The following is a 23,975-nucleotide window of genomic DNA, read 5'->3' on the forward strand; positions in this document are numbered from 1 at the left end:
GTGTCCGTATCTAATCTTCTCCGTAGCTCATACTGTGTTCTCTGCTCTTTCTCTCTCTAATATATCGAGATGATGGGGGAGGTACTGCTGCAGTTCTGCTCTATGACTGAGACTCACTGGTCTACAGCGTCCCTCTGAGTTGACTTGACTGAACTGCACAAAGTGGCTTCATACTTTGTATTTATAACCACATTATACTGAAAAAGGGAAATATATACACAAAATGTCAGAAAACTCAGTCCCAAATAACACATGAATGTGCAACAACATAACAGTTAGACCACAGTCTAACCAGTGGTACTGGCATTTATCATATAAATCATAATACCTCGTCAAAGAAAATGTCCTATACTGCGACGAATCAAGTGTCACATTTAACTTAAATTATTGAAGCCCTTCTCGTTTGTATGAGATCTAAAAATTTCCAGTACATTGTCTTAAAACCCCCTAAGGACAAATACAAATTGTAATAAAACACAACAATTAGCCAAAATCAATTGACGTTGTCGACCTTTGATCCAGAATTGGTGATTGAATGTCAAATAAAGCTCGAGTAGTCTCGAGATCAGGCCTATGGTTGCCACGTAAAAAGATGGGGGGAAACTTAATTATTATTCAGCACCAAAATATATAGATGCAACTCAATCTCGTAGTACAAAATGATCCATCCTGATCAAAGCTTAGATCAGGTGGTGAGTGAGAGACAGAGAGAGGAGAGAAATGGAGAATAGAAGGGCCGCTGTCCATGGTGCTGAAACCGTGGCCAGAAAAGGCTGACATATGAAAAGTACCAAAATGCCAACAATTCTAATGTTATGAAAAATTAAACCCAACATTAGTCTCAGTCAAAGCTTCATCATTGGCACTAACCTTGAGCACCAATGGCATAATAACCACTCAACACGTGATGAACAGAAATTAAACTATAGTAAAAGGTCAGTTTATCATTGTACTCCTTGTCTTGTGTAAAGTCAGTGAACGCTAAGAGCATTTTACGTGGGATGAACGTATTTATTTTTTACAATGATGTTGAATAAAACTAGTGTATTGTATTACATTGCTCTGCTGCATGTCTTCCTCTCTCTCTCTCTCTCTCTCTCCCACCTTTCCTGTCTGTCACCTACACTGTCCTATCAAGGAGCACCTCCTCTGGTCCTGTGTTCTCCTCTCCTTCATCTCTCCTCCTCTCCTCTGGTCCTGTCTTCTCCTCTCCTCTGGTCCTGTCTTCTCCTCTCCTGCCCTCTCTCCTCCTCTCCCCTGCTATCCAGTAAGAGAGGAGGTCTTCTCCTATCTCTGAATGGAACAGAGTGAACCTGAAAGATATATAATCAGTAAACTAGTGAATTGATACACATATGGGAGCCAACAGGAGTCTATACATTAGGATCGGGCTGCTGTGATCATTATTCAGTCTTAATCATGAATTTTTGCTCCTATTCTCACTCACCTCCATGTGACCTGCTCTGCCTGTTGGTGTCCTCATGCTCTCTCTCTCTCTCTCTCCCTCTCTCTCCCTCTCTCCCTCTCCCCCCCCCTTCTCTCTCTCTCTCTCTCTCTCTCTCTCTCTCTCTCCTTACTCTGAACACAGAGTCAACAGAAACAAAGTATTATCAGTAAACAAGTGGTGTTTCATCTTATGATGTTCAGGAAGAGATTACTAACCATTTCTGATTTGAATGGCATTGGTTGTCATAGTAAGAAACATTGGGTGTGTTAAGTAGCTGAGCGCTCAGTGAGTGAATGCTCACTCTGAGCGGTTTTTACAACCACTTAACGGTCTGCTCTAACCGAGCGCTGAGTTGCTAAGAGACAAGAACTTTTCACCTGTTGTTAATGTGTGATTAGCGAGCAGCGTCCCAACGATTCCCAAGCCAAAACACGCCCCTTGTTTTTGTTTGCTAAGGTGATGATGATGATTATGACGTGGTGTTTGGCTCAAACAGATCAAAGTTCAAAACTGCTCACTTTTGCTCTGAGCAGATCAGTCTGAGCGTAACTGAGCAACCTGTTGAGTGAATTCTGATCACTGATCGCTGACTGAGCGCTCAGCTACTTAACGCACCCAGTGACTCATCTCTTCCGACTGAATACTTCTACCATCTGACTGGTGCTAATTTTAACATTGACTCATCTCTTCTGACTGAATACATCTCCCATCTGACTGGTACTCATGTTCTCACTGCTGTCAACTTACCTGTCTTCTTTTCTAAGGCTGCCCACAAACTGACAAATGTCACTACCACCCTTCCTCTTTCTCACTATGACACTCACTGTCATTAAAAGCTTACATGTAATGAAACTACTTTCACTTTAACCCTCATCCTAACAACATAGTTATTTCACATACATTGACTACTACCTGGGCAGTAGTCTTCTCAAAATCTTATTAGTTATGTAATTTATGTCATCTGAGAGGAAAAAAAAGTACAATTCATTTGGATCGTGTGTAAAACTAAATATACACTTTTCTTTAAATCTATGGAAACTGCACTGGCCTCTGAAAACAAACTGCTCATTGCACACAAATGTCCATGCTGTAGAGTTCCCATCTACAAAGTGTCTACGTAGCGGTGGATAATACAGAATAACCGGGAGATTGGAATGATAGAGGATGTGAGACTGTCTCCATCTGTATATTTTCATGGATATAATAACCACTAAACACGTGTTGAACAGGAATGAAACTACAGCCAAAGACAAGACTAAGTAAAAAGTCAGGTTGTCATTGGACTGTGTTCTCCAAGAGCGCTGCAGCACACACACCTACACTGGAGAGTCTGGTTCATCCATGAGGTTTATATAAAATGATGGGGGAACAATGAATTACTCAACAACCAAATATGCAATTCAACCTTATAGGACAGTATGATCAGCCAGGATCAAAGCTTAGACCAGGTGATGAGTGAGAGACAGAGAGAGAAAATGGAGAATAGATGATACGCTGTCCATGGTGCTGAAACCGTGGCCAGAAAAGACTGACATAAGTCATACCAAAATGCAAGCAGTTATTAAGTAAAAAAACAAAAAAACGGCAGAAGTCTCAGTCAAAGCTTTGTCATTGGCACTCACCTCCAGTGGAGAGTCAGGTTCATCCAGGAGGTTCTTTTCACTCTGAATCCGCTGCATGGTCCCTGTCAAGCTGGGGTCCATTATCAGGACATTCTGACTACCGGGTCTGGAGAACTTACAGTCACTCTTTCTGGAGTCAGTCGTCCTGCACACCTCGTAATTGTACACGTGCTGTAGAGTTCCTGTTCCCAGAGTGTCTGCGTAACGCGGTGGATAATACGGAATAACCGGGAGATTGGAATGATAGAGGATGCGAGACTGTCTCCATCTGTATATTTTCACTGATATAATCACCACTAAACACGTGATGAACAGGAATGAAACTACAGCCAAAGCCAAGACTAAGTAAAAAGTCAGGTTGTCATTGTACTCCTTGTCGTGCGTAAAGTCAGTGAACTCCGAGAGCACTTCAGGGAAGCTGTCGGCCACCGCCACGTTAACATTGACTGTAGCTGAACGAGAGGGCTGCCCGTTGTCCTCCACTACAACAGTAAGCCTTTGTTTCACAGCATCTTTATCAGTCACTTGGCGTATAGTTCTTATTTCTCCATTCTGTAAGCCCACTTCAAACAGAGCCCTGTCTGTGGCTTTCTGTAGTTTATAGGAGAGCCAGGCATTCTGTCCAGAGTCCACATCAACAGCCACCACTTTAGTGACCAGATATCCCCCATCTGCTGAACGAGGCACCATTTCAGCCACCTGTGAGCCGCCAGTCTGGACTGGGTACAGAACCTGAGGCGCGTTGTCGTTCTGGTCCTGGATCAGTATTTTCACAGTCACATTGCTACTGAGAGGAGGCGAGCCTCCATCCTGCGCTTTTACGCGGAACTGGAAATCCTTGATCTGCTCGTAGTCAAAAGAGCGCACTGCATGGACGACTCCACTATCAGCACTAACGGACACATATGAGGAGACGGGCACTCCGTTAACCGAGGAGTCCTCCAGTATGTAAGAAACACGGGCATTCTGGTTCCAGTCAGCGTCTCTGGCTTTCACTGTGAATATAGAGAGGCCTGGTGTGTTGTTTTCTATAATGTAGGCCTCATATGAGCTCCTCTCAAAGACAGGCGCGTTGTCATTCACATCTGATATCTGTAAGGTGAGAGTGACGCTGCTGGAGAGAGAGGGCACGCCCTCATCAGAACACGTCACACTGATGTTGTACTCAGAGTCTCTCTCTCGGTCCAGTTCACTGTCAGTCACGACGGTAAAGAAATTATTCGAAGTTGATTTCATCACAAAAGGAACGTTTTCATCTAAAAAGCAATTAACTCTCCCATTTTCATTTGAATCTGCGTCTTGAACATTCATCATTGTTACAACCGTCCCCGCTTTAACATCTTCGGATATGCTGTTTGTTTTCGACATTATATTTATGGTTGGTTTGTTGTCATTGGTATCAACAACTTCAATAATCACTTTACACGCATCGGAGAGGCCTCCCTGGTCGTTCACTTGAACGTTTAATTCGTAATGTTTCTGTTTTTCAAAATCTACGTTTCCCATTAGTTTCAATACACCGGCCTCTGCGTCAATCTGAAACAGACTGCCTACTCCTAATTTAGGAATCGAGTATGTTATTCTCCCGTTTGTTCCCTGATCAGCATCGGTTGCGCTGACTGTCGTTAAGACGGTGCCTATAGGGGCGTTTTCTGTGACAGTGGCCTTATACTCTGGCTGAGAGCAAACCGGTGCATTGTCGTTGGCGTCTAGTACAGTTATTATAATCTGCATTGTCCCTGACAGCTGCGGCTCGCCTCCATCCACTGCTGTTAAAATCAAGTTTACATGCTCTTGTGTCTCTCGGTCTAAAGGTTTCTGTAAAATTATTTCGACATGTTTTCTACCATCTCCCCGATTGATATTTTTCAGGACAAAATTATCAGTTGGATTTAGTAAGTAGCTGCGAAGGCCATTAACACCAACGTCTTCGTCTATTGCTCCGTCTAAGACGAATCTAGCTCCAGTAAGAGCAGACTCGCTCATTTCATATTTTATTTCACTCCTTTCAAAACCTGGAGAATTGTCGTTTATATCAGTTATTTCAATAGTGACTGTATAAAATTCCATGGGATTCTCCAGTATAATCTGAAAATGTAAAGCGCAAGGCGTCGTCTGTCCGCAGAGCGCTTCTCTGTCTATTCTCTCTTTGATGAGGAGGACTCCCCTTTCTTTATTCAGCTCGATGTATTCTGCGCTGTCTCCAGTATAAATACGAGCTTTTCCTGATTTCAATCGTTTTATATCTAAACCCAGATCCTGCGCTATGTTACCGACTAAAGAGCCTTTCGCCATTTCCTCGGGAATGGAGTAACTGACCTGCCCGAGCACTGAACCGAGAGAGAGGACCGAGATGAACAACAGTACTTGCCGTGTCATTGTTCTCTCCGACATTTTCTCAATATACGAATCCAACAAAGGTTTTAAAATCCTCAATCACGTGTAGATAATTCCATTGATTCTCAGAGACAAAAATCAAAGGAAAATAGATCCACAATCCTCAATCATGTAACAAAAGAATCGACGCCCAGTGTGTCCGTATCTAATCTTCTCCGTAGCTCATACTGTGTTCTCTGCTCTTTCTCTCTCTAATATATCGAGATGAATGGGGAGGTACTGCTGCAGTTCTGCTCTATGACTGAGACTCACTGGTCTACAGCGTCCCTCTGAGTTGACTTGACTGAACTGCACGAAATGGCTTCATACTTTGTATTTATAACCACATTATACTGAAAAAGGGAAATATATACACAAAATGTCAGACAACTCAGTCCCAAATAACACATGAATGTGCAACAACATAACAGTTAGACCACAGTCTAACCAGTGGTATTAGCATTTATCATATAAATCATAATACCTCGTCAAAGAAAATGTCCTATACTGCGATGAATCAAGTGTCCCATTTAACTTAAATTATTTAAGTCCTTCTCGTTTGTATGAGATCGAAACATTTCCAGTACATTGTCTTAAAACCCCCTAAGGACAAATACAAATTGTAATAAAACACAACAATTAGCCAAAATCAATTGACGTTGTCGACCTTTGATCCAGAATTGGTGATTGAATGTCAAATAAAGCTCGAGTAGTCTCGAGATCAGGCCTATGGTTGCCACGTAAAAAGATGGGGGGAGACTTTATTATTATTCAGCACCAAAATATATAGATGCAACTCAATCTCGTAGTACAAAATGATCCATCCTGATCAAAGCTCAGATCAGGTGGTGAGTGAGAGACAGAGAGAGGAGAGAAATGGAGAATAGAAGGGCCGCTGTCCATGGTGCTGAAACCGTGGCCAGAAAAGGCTGACATATGAAAAGTACCAAAATGCCAACAATTCTAATGTTATGAAAAATTAAACCCAACATTAGTCTCAGTCAAAGCTTCATCATTGGCACTAACCTTGAGCACCAATGGCATAATAACCACTCAACACGTGATGAACAGAAATTAAACTATAGTAAAAGGTCAGTATATAATTGTACTCCTTGTCTTGTGTAAGTCAGTGAACGCTAAGAGCATTTTACGTGGGATGAACGTTTTTATTTTTTACAATGATGTTGAATAAAGCTAGTGTATTGTATTACATTGCTCTGCTGCATGTCTTCCCCTCTCTCTCTCTCCCACCTTTCCTGTCTGTCAACTACACTGTCCTATCAAGGAGCACCTCCTCTGGTCCTGTGTTCTCCTCTCCTGTCATCTCTCCTCCTCTCCTCTCCTGTCATCTCTCCTCCTCTCTGGTCCTGTGTTCTCCTCTCCTGTCATCTCTCCTCCTCTCCTCTGGTCCTGTCTTCTCCTCTCCTCTGGTCCTGTGTTCTCCTCTCCTGCCCTCTCTCCTCCTCTCCTCTGCTATCCAGTAAGAGAGGAGGTCTTCTCCTTTCTCTGAATGGAACAGAGTGAACCTGAAAGATATATAATCAGTTAACTAGTGAATTGATACACATATGGGAGCCAACAGGAGTCTATACATTAGGATCGGACTGCTGTGATCATTATTCGGTCTTAATCATGAATATTTGCTCCTATTCTCACTCACCTCCATGTGACCTGCTCTGCCTGTTGGTGTCCTCATGCTCTCTATCTCCCCCCCCCCCTCTCTCTCTCTCTCTCTCTCTCTCTCTCTCTCTCTCTCTCTCTCTCTCTCTCTCTTCTTACTCTGAACACAGAGTCAACAGGAACGAAATATTATCAGTAAACAAGTGGTGTTTCATCTTATGATGTTCAGGAAGAGATTACTAACCATTTCTGATTTGAATGGCATTGGTTGTCATAGTAAGAAACATTGGGTGTGTTAAGTAGCTGAGCGCTCAGTGAGTGAATGCTCACTCTGAGCGGTTTTTACAACCACTTAACGGTCTGCTCTAACCGAGCGCTGAGTTGCTAAGAGACAAGAACTTTTCACCTGTTGTTAATGTGTGATTAGCGAGCAGCGTCCCAACGATTCCCAAGCCAAAAGGCGCCCCTTGTTTTTGTTTGCTCAGGTGATGATGATGATTATGACGTGGTGTTTGGCTCAAACAGATCATAGTTCAAAGCTGCTCACTGAGCAACCTGTTAAGTGAATTCTGATCACTGATCGCTGACTGAGCGCTCAGCTACTTAACACACCCAGTGACTCATCTCTTCCGAATGAATACTTCTACCATCTGACTGGTGCTAATTTTAACATTGACTCATCTCTTCTGACTGAATACATCTCCCATCTGACTGGTACTCATGTTCTCACTGCTGTCAACTTACCTGTCTTCTTTTCTAAGGCTTCCCACAAACTGACAAATGTCACTACCACCCTTCCTCTTTCTCACGATGACACTCACTGTCATTAAAAGCTTACATGTAATTAAACTACTTTCACTTCAACCCTCATCCTAACAACATAGTTATTTCACATACATTGACTACTGCCTGGGCAGTAGTCTTCTCAAAATCGTAATAGTTATGTAATTTATGTCATCTGAGAGGAAAAAAAAGTACAATTCATTTGGATCGTGTGTAAAACTAAATATACACTTTTCTTTAAATCTATGGAAACTGCACTGGCCTCTGAAAACAAACTGCTCATTGCACACAAATGTCCATGCTGTAGAGTTCCCATCTACAAAGTGTATACGTAGCGATGGATAATGCAGAATAACCGGGAGATTGGAATGATAGAGGATGCGAGACTGTCTCCATCTGTATATTTTCATGGATATAATAACCACTAAACACGTGATGAACAGGAATGAAACTACAGCCAAAGACAAGACTAAGTAAAAAGTCAGGTTGTCATTGGACTGTGTTCTCCAAGAGCGCTGCAGCACACACACCTACACTGGAGAGTCTGGTTCATCCATGAGGTTTATATAAAATGATGGGGGAACAATGAATTACTCAACAACCAAATATGCAATTCAACCTTATAGGACAGTATGATCAGCCAGGATCAAAGCTTAGACCAGGTGATGAGTGACAGATAGAGAGAGAAAATTGAGAATAGATGATACGCTGTCCATGGTGCTGAAACCGTGGCCAGAAAAGACTGACATAAGTCATACCAAAATGCAAGCAGTTATTAAGTAAAAAAACAAAAAAACGGCAGAAGTCTCAGTCAAAGCTTTGTCATTGGCACTCACCTCCAGTGGAGAGTCAGGTTCATCCAGGAGGTTCTTTTCACTCTGAATCCGCTGCATGGTCCCTGTCAAGCTGGGGTCCATTATCAGGACGTTCTGACTACCGGGTCTGGAGAACTTACAGTCACTCTTTCTGGAGTCAGTCGTCCTGCACACCTCGTAATTGTACACGTGCTGTAGAGTTCCTGTTCCCAGAGTGTCTGCGTAACGCGGTGGATAATACGGAATAACCGGGAGATTGGAATGATAGAGGATGCAAGACTGTCTCCATCTGTATATTTTCACTGATATAATCACCACTAAACACGTGATGAACAGGAATGAAACTACAGCCAAAGCCAAGACTAAGTAAAAAGTCAGGTTGTCGTTGTACTCCTTGTCGTGCGTAAAGTCAGTGAACTCCGAGAGCACTTCAGGGAAGCTGTCGGCCACCGCCACGTTAACATTGACTGTAGCTGAACGAGAGGGCTGCCCGTTGTCCTCCACTACAACAGTAAGCCTTTGTTTCACAGCATCTTTATCAGTCACTTGGCGTATAGTTCTTATTTCTCCATTCTGTAAGCCCACTTCAAACAGAGCCCTGTCTGTGGCTTTCTGTAGTTTATAGGAGAGCCAGGCATTCTGTCCAGAGTCCACATCAACAGCCACCACTTTAGTGACCAGATATCCCACATCTGCTGAACGAGGCACCATTTCAGCCACCTGAGAGCCGCCAGTCTGGACTGGGTACAGAACCTGAGGCGCGTTGTCGTTCTGGTCCTGGATCAGTATTTTCACAGTCACATTGCTACTGAGAGGAGGGGAGCCTCCATCCTGCGCTTTTACGCGGAACTGGAAATCCTTGATCTGCTCGTAGTCAAAAGAGCGCACTGCATGGACGACTCCACTATCAGCACTAACGGACACATATGAGGAGACGGGCACTCCGTTAACCGAGGAGACCTCTAGTATGTTAGAAACACGGGCATTCTGGTTCCAGTCAGCGTCTCTGGCTTTCACTGTGAATATAGAGAGGCCTGGTGTGTTGTTTTCTATAATGTAGGCCTCATATGAGCTCCTCTCAAAGACAGGCGCGTTGTCATTCACATCTGATATCTGTAAGGTGAGAGTGACGCTGCTGTAGAGAGAGGGCACGCCCTCATCAGAACACGTCACACTGATGTTGTACTCAGACGCTCTCTCTCGGTCCAGTTCACTGTCAGTCACGACGGTAAAGAAATTATTCGAAGTCGATTTCATCACAAAAGGAACGTTTTCATCTAAAAAGCAATTAACTCTCCCATTTTCATTTGAATCTGCGTCTTGAACATTCATGACTGTTACAACCGTCCCTGCTTTAACGTCTTCAGATATGCTGTTTGTTTTCGACATGATATTTATGGTTGGTTTGTTATCATTGGTATCAACAACTTCAATAATCACTTTACAAGCATCAGAGTGACCACCCTGATCTGTTGCTTGAACGTCCAATTCGTAATGCTTCTGTTTTTCAAAATCTACGTTTCCCATTAGTTTCAATACACCGTCCTCTGCGTCAATCTGAAACAGACTGCCTACTCCTAATTTAGGAATCGAGTATGTTATTCTCCCGTTTGTTCCCTGATCAGCATCGGTTGCGCTGACTGTCGTTAAGACGGTGCCTATAGGGGCGTTTTCTATCACACTGGCCTTATACTCTGGCTGAGAGCAAACCGGCGCATTGTCATTGGCGTCTAGTACAGTTATTAGAATCTGCATTGTCCCTGACAGCTGCGGCTCGCCTCCATCCACTGCTGTTAAAATCAAGTTAACATGGTTTTGTTTCTCTCGGTCTAAAGGTTTCTGTAAAATCATTTCAACATTTTTACTACCATCTCCCCGACTGATTGTTTTTAGAACGAAATTATCAGTTGGTTTTAGTAAGTAGCTGTGGAGGCCATTAACACCGACGTCATCGTCTATTGCTCTGTCCAAGACGAATCTAGCTCCTGTTAAAGCAGACTCGATAATTTCATATTTTATCTCAGTCCTGTCAAAAATTGGAGGATTGTCGTTCATATCAGTTATTTCAATAGTCACTGTATAAAACTCGATGGGATTTTCCAGTATAATCTGAAAATGTAGAGCGCAAGGCGTCGTCTGTCCGCAGAGCGCTTCTCTGTCTATTCTCTCTTTGATGAGGAGGACTCCCCTTTCTTTATTCAGCTCGATGTATTCTGCGCTGTCTCCAGTATAAATACGAGCTTTTCCTGATTTCAATCTTTTTAAATCTAAACCCAGATCCTGCGCTATGTGACCGACTAAAGAGCCTTTCGCCATTTCCTCGGGAATGGAGTAACTGACCTGCCCGAGCACTGAACCGAGAGAGAGGACCGAGATGAACAACAGTACTTGCCGTGTCATTGTTCTCTCCGACATTTTCTCAATATACGAATCCAACAAATGTTTTAAAATCCTCAATCACGTGTAGATAATTCCATTGATTCTCAGAGCCAAAAATAAAAGGGAAATAGATCCACAATCCTCAATCATGTAACAAAAGAATCCACGCCCAGTGTGTCCGTATCTAATCTTCTCCGTAGCTCATACTTTGTTCTCTGCTCTTTCTCTCTCTAATATATCGAGATGATGGGGGAGGTACTGCTGCAGTTCTGCTCTATGACTGAGACTCACTGGTCTACAGCGTCCCTCTGAGTTGACTTGACTGAACTGCATGAAATGGCTTCATACTTTGTATTTATAACCACATTATAGTCTTAAAGGGAAATATCTAGTACACGTAATGTCACCCAACTCAGTCCCACAATATTAACACATGAATGTGCAACAACATAACAGCCGTGGCAATTTCATGGTTAACAGTCAATACCATAGTCTAACCAGTGGTACTGGCATTTATCATATAAATCATATTACCTCTTGTCAAAGAAAATGTCCTATTGCAACGAGTGGTGTCCCATTTAAGTCCTTCTGATTTGAATGAGGTCGAAATATTTACATCAGCATGTCCTTAACCCCCTCCAATGGACATACATATAAAGAGCAATAAAACACACACACACACACACACACACACACACACACACACACACACACATATATATATCAATTGAGTTTGTCGACTTTTGATTGAAAACTGGTGATTGAATGTCAAATAAAGCACAAATAAACGTCAAAATAATTTTCTTTAGAGTAAGAAAGTAACTTTCTTAAGAACAGGCCTATTGGTTGCCGCACAAAATGATGCGGGGACAATTCATTATTCAGCACTAAAATAATTGGATGTAACTCAACCTCGTTGTACAATATGATTTACCATGATCAAAGTTTAGATCAGGTGATGAGTGAGAGAAAATTGAGAATGGATTGGACGCTGTCCATGGTGCTGAAACCTTGGCCAGAAAAGACTGACAAAGAAATGGTACCAAAATGCCACCAATGTAATGAAACATTAAACACAGCATTAGTCTCAGTCTCAGATTGGTCATTGGTACTCACCTCCAGTGGAGAGTCTGGTTCATCCAGGAGGTTCTTTTCACTCTGAATCCGCTGCATGGTCCCTGTCAAGCTGGGGTCCATTATCAGGACGTTCTGACTACCGGGTCTGGAGAACTTACAGTCACTCTTTCTGGAGTCAGTCGTCCTGCACACCTCGTAATTGTACACGTGCTGTAGAGTTCCTGTTCCCAGAGTGTCTGCGTAACGCGGTGGATAATACGGAATAACCGGGAGATTGGAATGATAGAGGATGCGAGACTGTCTCCATCTGTATATTTTCACTGATATAATCACCACTAAACACGTGATGAACAGGAATGAAACTACAGCCAAAGCCAAGACTAAGTAAAAAGTTAGGTTGTCATTGTACTCCTTGTCGTGCGTAAAGTCAGTGAACTCCGAGAGCACTTCAGGGAAGCTGTCGGCCACCGCCACGTTAACATTGACTGTAGCTGAACGAGAGGGCTGCCCGTTGTCCTCCACTACAACAGTGAGCCTTTGTTTCACAGCATCTTTATCAGTCACTTGGCGTATAGTTCTTATTTCTCCATTCTGTAAGCCCACTTCAAACAGAGCCCTGTCTGTGGCTTTCTGTAGTTTATAGGAGAGCCAGGCATTCTGTCCAGAGTCCACATCAACAGCCACCACTTTAGTGACCAGATAGCCCACATCTGCTGAACGAGGCACCATTTCAGCCACCTGAGAGCCGCCAGTCTGGACTGGGTACAGAACCTGAGGCGCGTTGTCGTTCTGGTCTTGGATAAAAATATTAATAGTCACGTTGCTACTGAGAGGAGGAGAACCACCATCTTGTGCCTTGACAACTATTTTAAGTTGTTTAATTTGTTCATAATCAAATGACCGCACGGCATGTAAAACTCCAGTTTCAGAATTAATGGATATATAAGCAGAAATTGGACTGCCACTGAGTTGCACTTCTTCGATTAGATAGGAAATCCTCGCGTTTTGATTCCAGTCAGAATCACGCGCTCTGACTGTAAATATGGACATTCCAGGAGAGTTGTTCTCTATGACGTATGCAGAGTAAACGCTTTTATCAAATAATGGTGCATTGTCATTGACGTCAGAGATTCTAAGGTGTAACGTTCTGGTGCTAGAGAGAGGAGGTGAACCTGAATCAGTTGCTGTTATGGTTATATTGTATTCTGGTGTCGTTTCTCGGTCAAAAGCTACATCTGATATCAAATTATAATAACTAGTTAAAGACGACATTATTTTAAACGGAAGTTTCATGTCAATAGAACAAGTAATCTGTCCGCTCCGTTCCGAGTCGGCGTCCTTGACATTAATAATAGCAATCGTGGTGCCTGGAGGAGCATCTTCAGACACGGGGCTGGAGAAAGACATGACGTTGATCACTGGAGCATTATCATTAACGTCAGAAACTTCAATTACTACTTTACTCGTGCCTGTCAGACCACCTTGATCCTTTGCCTCTATCCTAATTTCGTATTTCTTATCTTTCTCGTAATCTATCTGCCCCAAAACAGATATCACCCCAGTATCTTTATCGATTATGAAAATATCCGTTACGCCTCCCTTCACTTTCGAAAAACTATATGACATTTGTCCGTTTGATCCACTGTCTGCATCGCTAGCATTCACAGTTGTGATGTAGGTGCCTTTAAGGGCGTTTTCCATCACAGTGGCTCTGTACAGAGACTGGTTAAATACAGGAGCATTATCATTAGCATCTAAGACAGTGATATCTATATTTACTGTACCAGATCTCTGCGGATTTCCACCGTCTACAGCGATCAGCTTTAAAGACAGACGGGGATGTTCTTCTCGATCTAACGGTTTCTGTAAAATCATTTCTGCATACTTACTGCCGTCTGGATTCGCATGTTGTTTTAAAATAAAATTATTGTTGGGGGTCAACACGTAGTTCTGTAGGGCGTTAAGTCCTACATCAGGATCCTCTGCACTCTCTAGTGGAAATTGAGCTCCAACACTAGCCGATTCACTGATTTCAAATTGCACTTCTTTATTTGGAAAAGAAGGCGCATGGTCGTTTACATCTAAAATCTCCACAGTTACGCGATGAAGCTCCATAGGATTTTCCAAAATCATCTCAAAGCTGAAGCTACACGGTGTGACGTCGCCACAAAGCTGCTCTCGGTCTATTCTCTCACTCACGACTAGAATCCCTTTGTCTGTCTTCAGCTCCGTGTACTGAACGCTCTCTCCCGTCACGATACGGGCCCGACCCGCACGGAGCCTTTTCAAATCTATTCCCAGGTCTTGAGCTACGTTACCGATTAGCGACCCCTTCTTCATCTCCTCCGGGATGGAATAGCGTATTTGGCCAATAACAATATGACCGGTGCATAGGAGAAAAGCCAACATTTGCCATCGTAGTCTCAAATACCACAGTCCTCTAGGTTGACGAAATTCTTCAAATGCCATTGTAAGCAAAACGTATATATCCCACGAAAATATGCCCCTTTCTTAAAAAAAATCTTTTTTTTAGAATGAATCCAGAGTTTTTTCACCGTTTCATCCGTGTAATGGTGGAGGACATGAATGTCTCGTCTCGCTCAGCCTCGTTTTAAGCACATAGCCTCTCCCTCTCCTCTGCAGAACGCAGTGTCAGAGGAGGAGACTCTGACAACAGCAGACAGAGCTGATATTACTGACCAATAGCGTCCCTTACTGTCCAAAACCAGAACACCATCACATGGAAGAACTCAAATTATTTGCGGGTGATGAAGACACGTTAAGACGCACGTCTCTTTAACGTATTAGAGGCTACACCATGATTTAACTGAAAAACAATTAATGGTATGAAAAACGCCTTTTCAAATACATAGTGCCATTTAATCAACTTAGCACAAAACACATATGCAATATTACACTGAGCATTGCTTTAGCCCAATAAAGTATACGTTATAGCCAGCTACTGAATAGTATGGATATGTAACAACTGTCAGAATTATTGTCTGAAATTGGTAAATGAATGACTATTTGTAGGACTTAAAATCACATCCTCTGCATTTGTACCTCAGCAACACGTAGGCCTAAACTCGTAGCAATACATTACACAGGGATGAGAGAAGAGAATTTCAGGACTACGGACAGCGACACAAGGAGCGATAGTTTACTTGATGTAACTCAAGAAATAATCTTTACTAGTGAGACTGCTGACAAACTAACGACGAGGGAAACGATACCGCTCAGCATGGCGAGATTAAGCTACCGTAAACCAAATGTGATATAAAATGCATGAACAATAATCAATCACGTGCTCAACTCAGTCTTTAAAGTCTTTATACAACTGGGTGCTCAGTCTTCATGAATGTAGACAATAGAGTCAAAATATAAATGCAACAAGAACGACTTTGTGGTCTCAGTCCGTGTTCAGCACCACTGCTCTGGACAGCGACAAAGCGATATAGGATAAACCCATTGCATCTCAAGCAGAGGCTGCAATCAAATCCTCACCATAATACCACAATCAGCACAACCTAATGGTACCTGAACTATCTTTGTCATAAGAAATATATGCATGTTGTCATGTCATGTCACACAGACTATAGTGAATTATTATCACACAAATGGAGTGGCACAATGTTACGGCTGAGAGTAGGTAAAGTAAGCGCAAGACTCAAGAGACAGGACTAGCAGTGAATATGAACAGCGTTTTAATGAAGGGAAATGAGGGTGGTGGGTCAGAGCATGCAGGGTAGGTGGGGCAGTCAGACAGGGCAGGTAAGGAGGCAGGTAGGGTAGGTGGGCAGGGCAGGTAGGACAGGTGGGTAGGGTAAGTAGGCCAGGTGGGCAGGGCAGGTAGGGCAGGCATGTAGGCAGGGCAGGTAGGACAGGTGGATAGTGTAGGTAGGGCAGGTGGGAAGGGCAGGTATGGTAGGTAGGCAGGGCAGGTAGGGCAGGTGGGAAGGGCAGGTAGGACAGGTCGGACACGCAGGGGAACTACAATGTGGAGACAAAAAAAATACAAAGAGACTAGGAACAGGAAACACAGGACTAACTCTGAATCCTAAACAGTGCAGAGTGGCTGAGAGCGAGGCTACCCTGTTACCACAATGATCTGGTGATGGGTGGAAGAACAACTGGGCTCTCTATACTGCTGGACTGAAGGCTTGATGGGAGGCAGGCTTGCAACCAGAGCAGGGCAGGAGAATGACATCACCAGGAGACAACCAGAGAATGAAGCAAGTCCCACCACGCACACACTCACTGTGTGTGGAAGGATGTTTGTGTGTTTGTGTGTGTGTCTGTGTGTGTGTGAGAGAGAGAAAGAGAGAGAGAGAGAGAGAGAGAGAGAGAGAGAGAGAGAGAGAGAGAGAGAGACCTATATTGTGTGTGAGTGTGGTGAGAGCTGTAATGCTGAGTTGTGTGACACATCATTGCAGTTCAGTACTGCATATATAACAGAGTTTGAATCACAACATGGGAGGAACAATTCAGGGGAGTTGAGGTGTTCTTACCTGTCAGTTGTGTAGAGGGAGGGGTTGTGTGTTGTGTAGAGGGAGGTGTTGTGTAGAGGGAGGTCCATGGAGGAGAGCACAAAAGAGAAAAAGGAAACAAAAACAATTGAGTTCATGCGGCATTCAAACTATAGTCTCATAAGCTCATACAGGCCATATGTACCTGAGAACGAGAGAAGTTTGCAGCAGAATGTTGAGGAAGAGACATATCTTAAACAATACTGATATTCTGTTGTGATGACCCATTCTGACCCGTCAGAATATCAACCATCACTGAACCGCCAGCTCTGTCTCTCACATACAGTACACACACACTATCTCTCTCTCTGACCCACACAGACACGCACATACAGACAGAGACACACACAGGCATGTGCGCACACACACACACACACACACACACACACACACACACACAACACACACACACACACACACACACACAGGCAGGGGAGGGAGAGGGAGAGAGAGAGACTGGATACAGACTAGGTGGAAGTGGAGGGCGTGACACACAAGCATTAAACACAAACCCCTCAAATTGCTTGAATACAACATGAATGCATCGTTCAACTTCATCCTGAATCAGAAGTCACCAGTGTTGAGTGTGAGTCGTCAGCTGATTGCTTCCCCCTCTGTAGAGTATCGGTCCAGCTACATCAGTGCTCACCAAACTCTGACTAAAGGGTCATTTGTACTTCATATCACTCTTTCTCTTTCTGGAGACATTCATCCTGGTAACTGTGCTGTAGAGTTCCCATCCACAAAATGTCTGCGTAACGCGGTGGATAATTCTGAATAACCAGGACATTGGAATGATAGAGGATGCGAGACTGTCTCCATCTGTATATTTTCACTGATATAATCACCACTAAACACGTGATGAACAGGAAGTAAATGAGACACATGATTTGCAGGTGGTGTATAACAGGATATGTTAACAGATGTCTCTTGTATGAATTGAACACCATGATGTAATTGCAAAAATGACAGTGGCATCTCAGCACATGATTAATTAAAGGTATACTAATAAAAACATACCAGATTGTGCAATATTACCATGACCATTGCACAAGCAGTCCTTATAACCACAAAATGGATAGGCCAGCGGCATGAATATGTACAATAATGAGTTATGAGCTTATGATTGTTATGTTATGATTATGTTATGTTAGGTTATGATTCTCTCATGAAATATATCCTACAAAGAATAACAATCTCAGGGGAAACACTTGAAAATTTAATTAAGAAACACATGCCACTAAACTGATAAATAAACTCCCCAGTTTAAATATAATTTCATAAAAGTACTAGATTTGCATGTCAGTAAACTCACCTCAAGTGGAGAATCTGGTTCATCTAAGATGCTCTTTTCACTCTGAAGCCTCTGCATGGTCCCTGTCAAACTGGGGTCCATTATCAGGACGTTCTGACTACCGGGTCTGGAGAACTTACAGTCACTCTTTCTGGAGTCAGTCGTCCTGCACACCTCGTAATTGTACACGTGCTGTAGAGTTCCTGTTCCCAGAGTGTCTGCGTAACGCGGTGGATAATACGGAATAACCGGGAGATTGGAATGATAGAGGATGCGAGACTGTCTCCATCTGTATATTTTCACTGATATAATCACCACTAAACACGTGATGAACAGGAATGAAACTACAGCCAAAGCCAAGACTAAGTAAAAAGTCAGGTTGTCATTGTACTCCTTGTCGTGCGTAAAGTCAGTGAACTCCGAGAGCACTTCAGGGAAGCTGTCCGCCACCGCCACGTTAACATTGACTGTAGCTGAACGAGAGGGCTGCCCGTTGTCCTCCACTACAACAGTGAGCCTTTGTTTCACAGCGTCTTTATCAGTCACTTGGCGTATAGTTCTTATTTCTCCATTCTGTAAGCCCACTTCAAACAGAGCCCTGTCTGTGGCTTTCTGTAGTTTATAGGAGAGCCAGGCATTCTGTCCAGAGTCCACATCAACAGCCACCACTTTAGTGACCAGATAGCCCACATCTGCTGAACGAGGCACCATTTCAGCCAGCTGAGAGCCGCCAGTCTGGACTGGGTACAGAACCTGAGGCGCGTTGTCGTTCTGGTCCTGGATCAGTATTTTCACAGTCACATTGCTACTGAGAGGAGGGGAGCCTCCATCCTGAACTTTTACGCGGAACTGGAAATCCTTGATCTGCTCGTAGTCAAAAGAGCGCACTGCATGGACGACTCCACTATCAGCACTAATGGACACATATGAGGAGACGGGCACTCCGTTAACCGAGGAGTCCTCCAGTATGTAAGAAACACGGGCATTCTGGTTCCAGTCAGCGTCTCTGGCTTTCACTGTGAATATAGAGAGGCCTGGTGTGTTGTTTTCTATAATGTAGGCCTCATATGAGCTCCTCTCAAAGACAGGCGCGTTGTCATTCACATCTGATACCTGTAAGGTGAGAGTGACGCTGCTGGAGAGAGAGGGCACGCCCTCATCAGAACACGTCACACTGATGTTGTACTCAGAGTCTCTCTCTCGGTCCAGTTCACTGTCTGTTACGACGGTAAAGAAATTATTCGAAGTTGTTTTCATCACAAAAGGAACGTTTTCATCCAAAAAGCAATTAACTCTCCCATTTTCATTTGAATCTGCATCTTGAACATTCATCATTGTTACAACTGTCCCCGCTTTAACGTCTTCAGATATGCTGTTTGTTTTCGACATGATATTTATGGTTGGTTTGTTATCATTGGTATCAACAACTTCAATAATCACTTTACAAGCATCAGAGTGACCACCCTGATCTGTTGCTTGAACGTCCAGTTCGTAATGTTTCTGTTTTTCAAAATCTACGTTTCCAATTAGCTTCACTACACCTTCCTCTCCATCCATCTGAAACAGACTGCCTACTCCTAATTTAGGAATCGAGTATGTTATTCTCCCGTTTGTTCCCTGATCAGCATCGGTTGCGCTGACTGTCGTTAAGACGGTGCCTATAGGGGCGTTTTCTGAGACAGTGGCCTTATACTCTGGCTGAGAGCAAACCGGTGCATTGTCATTGGCGTCTAGTACAGTTATTATAATCTGCATTGTCCCTGACAGCTGCGGCTCGCCTCCATCCACTGCTGTTAAAATCAAGTTAACATGCTCTTGTGTCTCTCGGTCTAAAGGTTTCTGTAAAACCATTTCAACATTTTTACTACCATCTCCCCGACTGACTGTTTTTAGAACGAAATTATCAGTTGGTTTTAGTAAGTAGCTGTGGAGGCCATTAACACCGACGTCATCGTCTATTGCTCTGTCTAAGACGAATCTAGCTCCTGTTAAAGCAGACTCGCTGATTTCATATTTAATCTCAGTCCTGTCAAAAATGGGAGGATTGTCGTTCATATCAGTTATTTCAATAGTAACTGTATAAAACTCCATCGGATTCTCCAGTATAATCTGAAAATGTAGAGCGCAAGGCGTCGTCTGTCCGCAGAGCGCTTCTCTGTCTATTCTCTCTTTGATGAGGAGGACTCCCCTTTCTTTATTCAGCTCGATGTATTCTGCGCTGTCTCCAGTATAAATACGAGCTTTTCCTGATTTCAATCTTTTTATATCTAAACCCAGATCCTGCGCTATGTGACCGACTAAAGAGCCTTTCGCCATTTCCTCGGGAATGGAGTAACTGACCTGCCCGAGCACTGAACCGAGAGAGAGGACCGAGATGAACAACAGTACTTGCCGTGTCATTGTTCTGTCCGACATTCTCTTTGATGTATGAAAGAAGCAAATGCTTTAAATTCCACGTGAAGTTGAAAATAGTCTATTTATTCCCAGTAACACGCATCGAAGGGAAATTAGTCCACAATCCTGAAATATGTAACAAAAGAACAGCAGCTCGGCGTCTCCGTGCTCTTCTCTGTAACCCGGACTGTGCGTTCTGTGTCCTCCTCTTTCTCTCTAATATATCGAGATGATGGGGGAGGAAGATACTGCTGCAAATATGCCCTGCATCTGCAACTCACTGGCCAACAGCGGCCCTTTGAGTCCAATTTACTGAACTACACAACTGAACCACAGAGACACTCACAGCATTGAAACATAATCATGTGAGAATGATGCTCAATGAAAACCATACATTGTAGTTTAATTTTCCACGATGCACCAAATTGCTCAAAGTCCACTGATGGTCTTCATGTCACACCGTTCAACACAGCTGATAGCCAAATACATTCAACTATGATGAGGCCGTTGAAGTACCTAACCTTGGCATCCGATAAATCAAGTTAGATAAACATGGATGCTATATGAGTGAAAACCCATTTTAACAGTCCTACTATTCCCTTCTGTTATGCTAAACAGAGAAAGCTCTTTGTATAACTTTTTCTCTTCATACTGGTTGATACCAGTGATTTCGATGCGAAAATAACGCATGCCTACATGGAGATTGGAATTGTCTCGTGGACCGTTGCCTCGCGCAGAGTTTAGGCCTACTTTATCTTTTCGATTCGAAAATAACATACACTGTTGATCATCTGATATCTCAAAATAACTTATGCCATGCAACACAGCCTCATACTTAAAGTCGACACTTGAAGGGGATTTATTTCATGTGGATGCAACCATGGATGCGTAGGTAGAAAAAAAGAGGATTAAAGCTATTTCTTTAATAGTATTTTGGCAAATCTGCGGAGTGGTGGCGCGCGCAACAGTTGGCCTCAGCTCAAGCCAGACAAATTGTCGCTGTCCACATTCCATGGTGCTGAAAGGGCAACAGAAATGGGAATCCGAACGCAACCCGTTTGAATTCAAAATCAATATTTTCCAACTACAATGGAACACAAGACGAACACATTGTGCGAAGATTATAAAGACTGAATCCTGCACTCCAGCACTCACCTCTAGTGGAGAGTCAGGTTCATCCAGGAGGTTCTTTTCACTCTGAATCCGCTGCATGGTCCCTGTCAAGCTGGGGTCCATTATCAGGACGTTCTGACTACCGGGTCTGGAGAACTTACAGTCACTCTTTCTGGAGTCAGTCGTCCTGCACACCTCGTAATTGTACACGTGCTGTAGAGTTCCTGTTCCCAGAGTGTCTGCGTAACGCGGTGGATAATACGGAATAACCGGGAGATTGGAATGATAGAGGATGCGAGACTGTCTCCATCTGTAGATTTTCACTGATATAATCACCACTAAACACGTGATGAACAGGAATGAAACTACAGCCAGAGCCAAGACTAAGTAAAAAGTCAGGTTATCGTTGTACTCCTTGTCGTGCGTAAAGTCAGTGAACTCCGAGAGCACTTCAGGGAAGCTGTCGGCCACCGCCACGTTAACATTGACTGTAGCTGAACGAGAGGGCTGCCCGTTGTCCTCCACTACAACAGTGAGCCTTTGTTTCACAGCATCTTTATCAGTCACTTGGCGTATAGTTCTTATTTCTCCATTCTGTAAGCCCACTTCAAACAGAGCCCTGTCTGTGGCTTTCTGTAGTTTATAGGAGAGCCAGGCATTCTGTCCAGAGTCCACATCAACAGCCACCACTTTAGTGACCAGATAGCCCACATCTGCTGAACGAGGCACCATTTCAGCCACCTGAGAGCCGCCAGTCTGGACTGGGTACAAAACCTGAGGCGCGTTGTCGTTCTGATCTTGGATGAAGATATTAACAGTCACGTTGCTACTGAGAGGAGGAGAACCACCATCTTGCGCCTTCACAATTATTTTCAGGTCTTTGATTTGTTCGTAATCAAATGAGCGAACCGCGTGTAAAACTCCTGTCTCAGAGTTAATGGATATATAAGCAGAAATTGGACTGCCACTGACCTGCGTGTCCTCGATTAGATAGGAAATCCTCGCGTTTTGATTCGCATCAGAGTCACGCGCTCTGACTGTAAATATGGACATTCCAGGAGAGTTGTTCTCTGTGACGTATGCAGAGTAAACGCTTTTATCGAATAATGGTGCATTGTCATTGACGTCAGAGATTCTAAGGTGTAACGTTCGGGTGCTAGAGAGAGGAGGTGAACCTGAATCAGTTGCTGTTATGGTTATATTGTATTCTGGTGTCGCTTCTCGGTCAAAAGCTACATCTGATATCAAATTATAATAGGTTGATAATAACGACGTTATTTTAAACGGAAGTTTAGTATCTATTGAACATGTAATCTTTCCGTTTTTCTCTGAGTCAGCATCTTTAACATTAATAACAGCAATCGTGGTACCTGGAGGAGCATCTTCAGACACGGGACTGGAGAAGGACATGACGTTGATCACTGGAGCATTATCATTAACGTCAGTAACTTCAATTACAACTTTACTGGTGCCTGTTAATCCACCACTATCCTTTGCCTCTACTCTCACCTCGTACTTATTATCTTTCTCAAAATCTATCGGTCCTGAAACCGATATAGTTCCAGCGTTCTCGTCAATACAAAATATATCCGCAATGTTTCCCTTCTGTTTGGAAAAGCTATATGTTACTTGGCCATTTGAGCCACTATCTGCATCGGTAGCGTTCACAGTTGTAATGTATCTGCCCTTCGGAGCGTTTTCTGTGACAGCAGCTCTGTACACTGACTGGTTAAATACAGGAGCGTTATCATTCACATCCAGGACAGTGATATCTACATTTATTGTGCCAGTTCGCTGCGGATTTCCACCGTCTACAGCGATCAGCTTTAAGGACAGACGGGGATGTTCTTCTCTGTCTAACGGTTTCTGAAGCAACATTTCAGCATATTTACTACCGTCTCGATTCGCATGTTGTTTTAAAATGAAATTATCATTGGGAGTTAAAATATAATTCTGTAGGGCGTTAAGTCCTACGTCAGGATCCTCTGCATGCTCTAGTGGAAATCGCGCTCCAATTGTAGCCGATTCACTCATTTCAAAATGTATATCTTTTGTTGGAAAAACGGGCGAATGGTCATTCACATCCAGAATTTCAACAGTAACACGGTGCAATTCAATCGGATTTTCTAATATGATCTCAAAGCTGAAGCTACACGGTGTGACGTCGCCACAAAGCTGCTCTCGGTCTATTCTCTCACTCACGACTAGAATCCCTTTGTCTGTCTTCAGCTCCGTGTACTGAACGCTCTCTCCCGTCACGATACGGGCCCGACCCGCACGGAGCCTTTTCAAATCTATTCCCAGGTCTTGAGCTACGTTACCGATAAGCGACCCCTTCTTCATCTCCTCCGGGATAGAATACCGGATTTGCCCGATAACAGTGTGACTCAAAAACAGGAGAATAACAAGCACTTGCCATTTAATTCCGTGGTAAAAACGCCATTTTACGCACAGCGGTTGAGGGAACGTTTCGAATGCCATTGCAGTCAAAGTGAGAAAAATATCCAACAAATGAAAGACGGTATGATG

General features: G+C 43.4%; 3 protein-coding genes and 1 pseudogene across 4 annotated transcripts; all 4 read right to left on the reverse strand.

Annotated features, from left to right (window-relative positions):
- Window positions 1-27: 27 nt before the first annotated feature.
- Window positions 28-5,463, reverse strand: LOC311317485 (protocadherin beta-16-like; the record flags this gene model as incomplete). The annotated part of the gene is made up of 2 exons (XM_084448566.1): window positions 28-153; window positions 3,070-5,463. The coding sequence occupies 2 exons, from the start codon at window positions 5,461-5,463 to the stop codon at window positions 28-30; spliced, it is 2,520 nt and encodes an 839-aa protein (XP_084304692.1).
- A 1,455-nt stretch (window positions 5,464-6,918) lies between these two features.
- On the reverse strand, window positions 6,919-14,459 carry LOC311317486 (protocadherin gamma-A10-like; the record flags this gene model as incomplete). Its single annotated transcript, XM_084448567.1, has 4 exons — window positions 6,919-6,951; window positions 8,685-9,625; window positions 13,085-13,655; window positions 14,199-14,459. The coding sequence occupies 4 exons, from the start codon at window positions 14,457-14,459 to the stop codon at window positions 6,919-6,921; spliced, it is 1,806 nt and encodes a 601-aa protein (XP_084304693.1).
- Window positions 14,460-16,763: 2,304 nt separating this feature from the next.
- Window positions 16,764-23,927, reverse strand: LOC311317487 (protocadherin gamma-A10-like; the record flags this gene model as incomplete). Its single annotated transcript, XM_084448568.1, has 3 exons — window positions 16,764-16,790; window positions 17,961-20,014; window positions 23,552-23,927. 3 exons carry the CDS (start codon window positions 23,925-23,927, stop codon window positions 16,764-16,766), a joined length of 2,457 nt encoding a protein of 818 aa, XP_084304694.1.
- Window positions 21,625-22,856, reverse strand: LOC311317939 (protocadherin gamma-A3-like; annotated as a pseudogene). The gene is made up of 2 exons: window positions 22,817-22,856; window positions 21,625-22,621 (listed from the first exon to the last, which is right to left on the reverse strand). The product of its transcript is annotated as a protocadherin gamma-A3-like (transcript).
- Window positions 23,928-23,975: the final 48 nt, after the last annotated feature.

The sequence above is a fragment of the Borostomias antarcticus genome (assembly GCF_949987555.1).
Source record: "Borostomias antarcticus genome assembly, chromosome: 14".
NCBI classification, from domain to species: Eukaryota; Metazoa; Chordata; class Actinopteri; order Stomiiformes; family Stomiidae; genus Borostomias; species Borostomias antarcticus.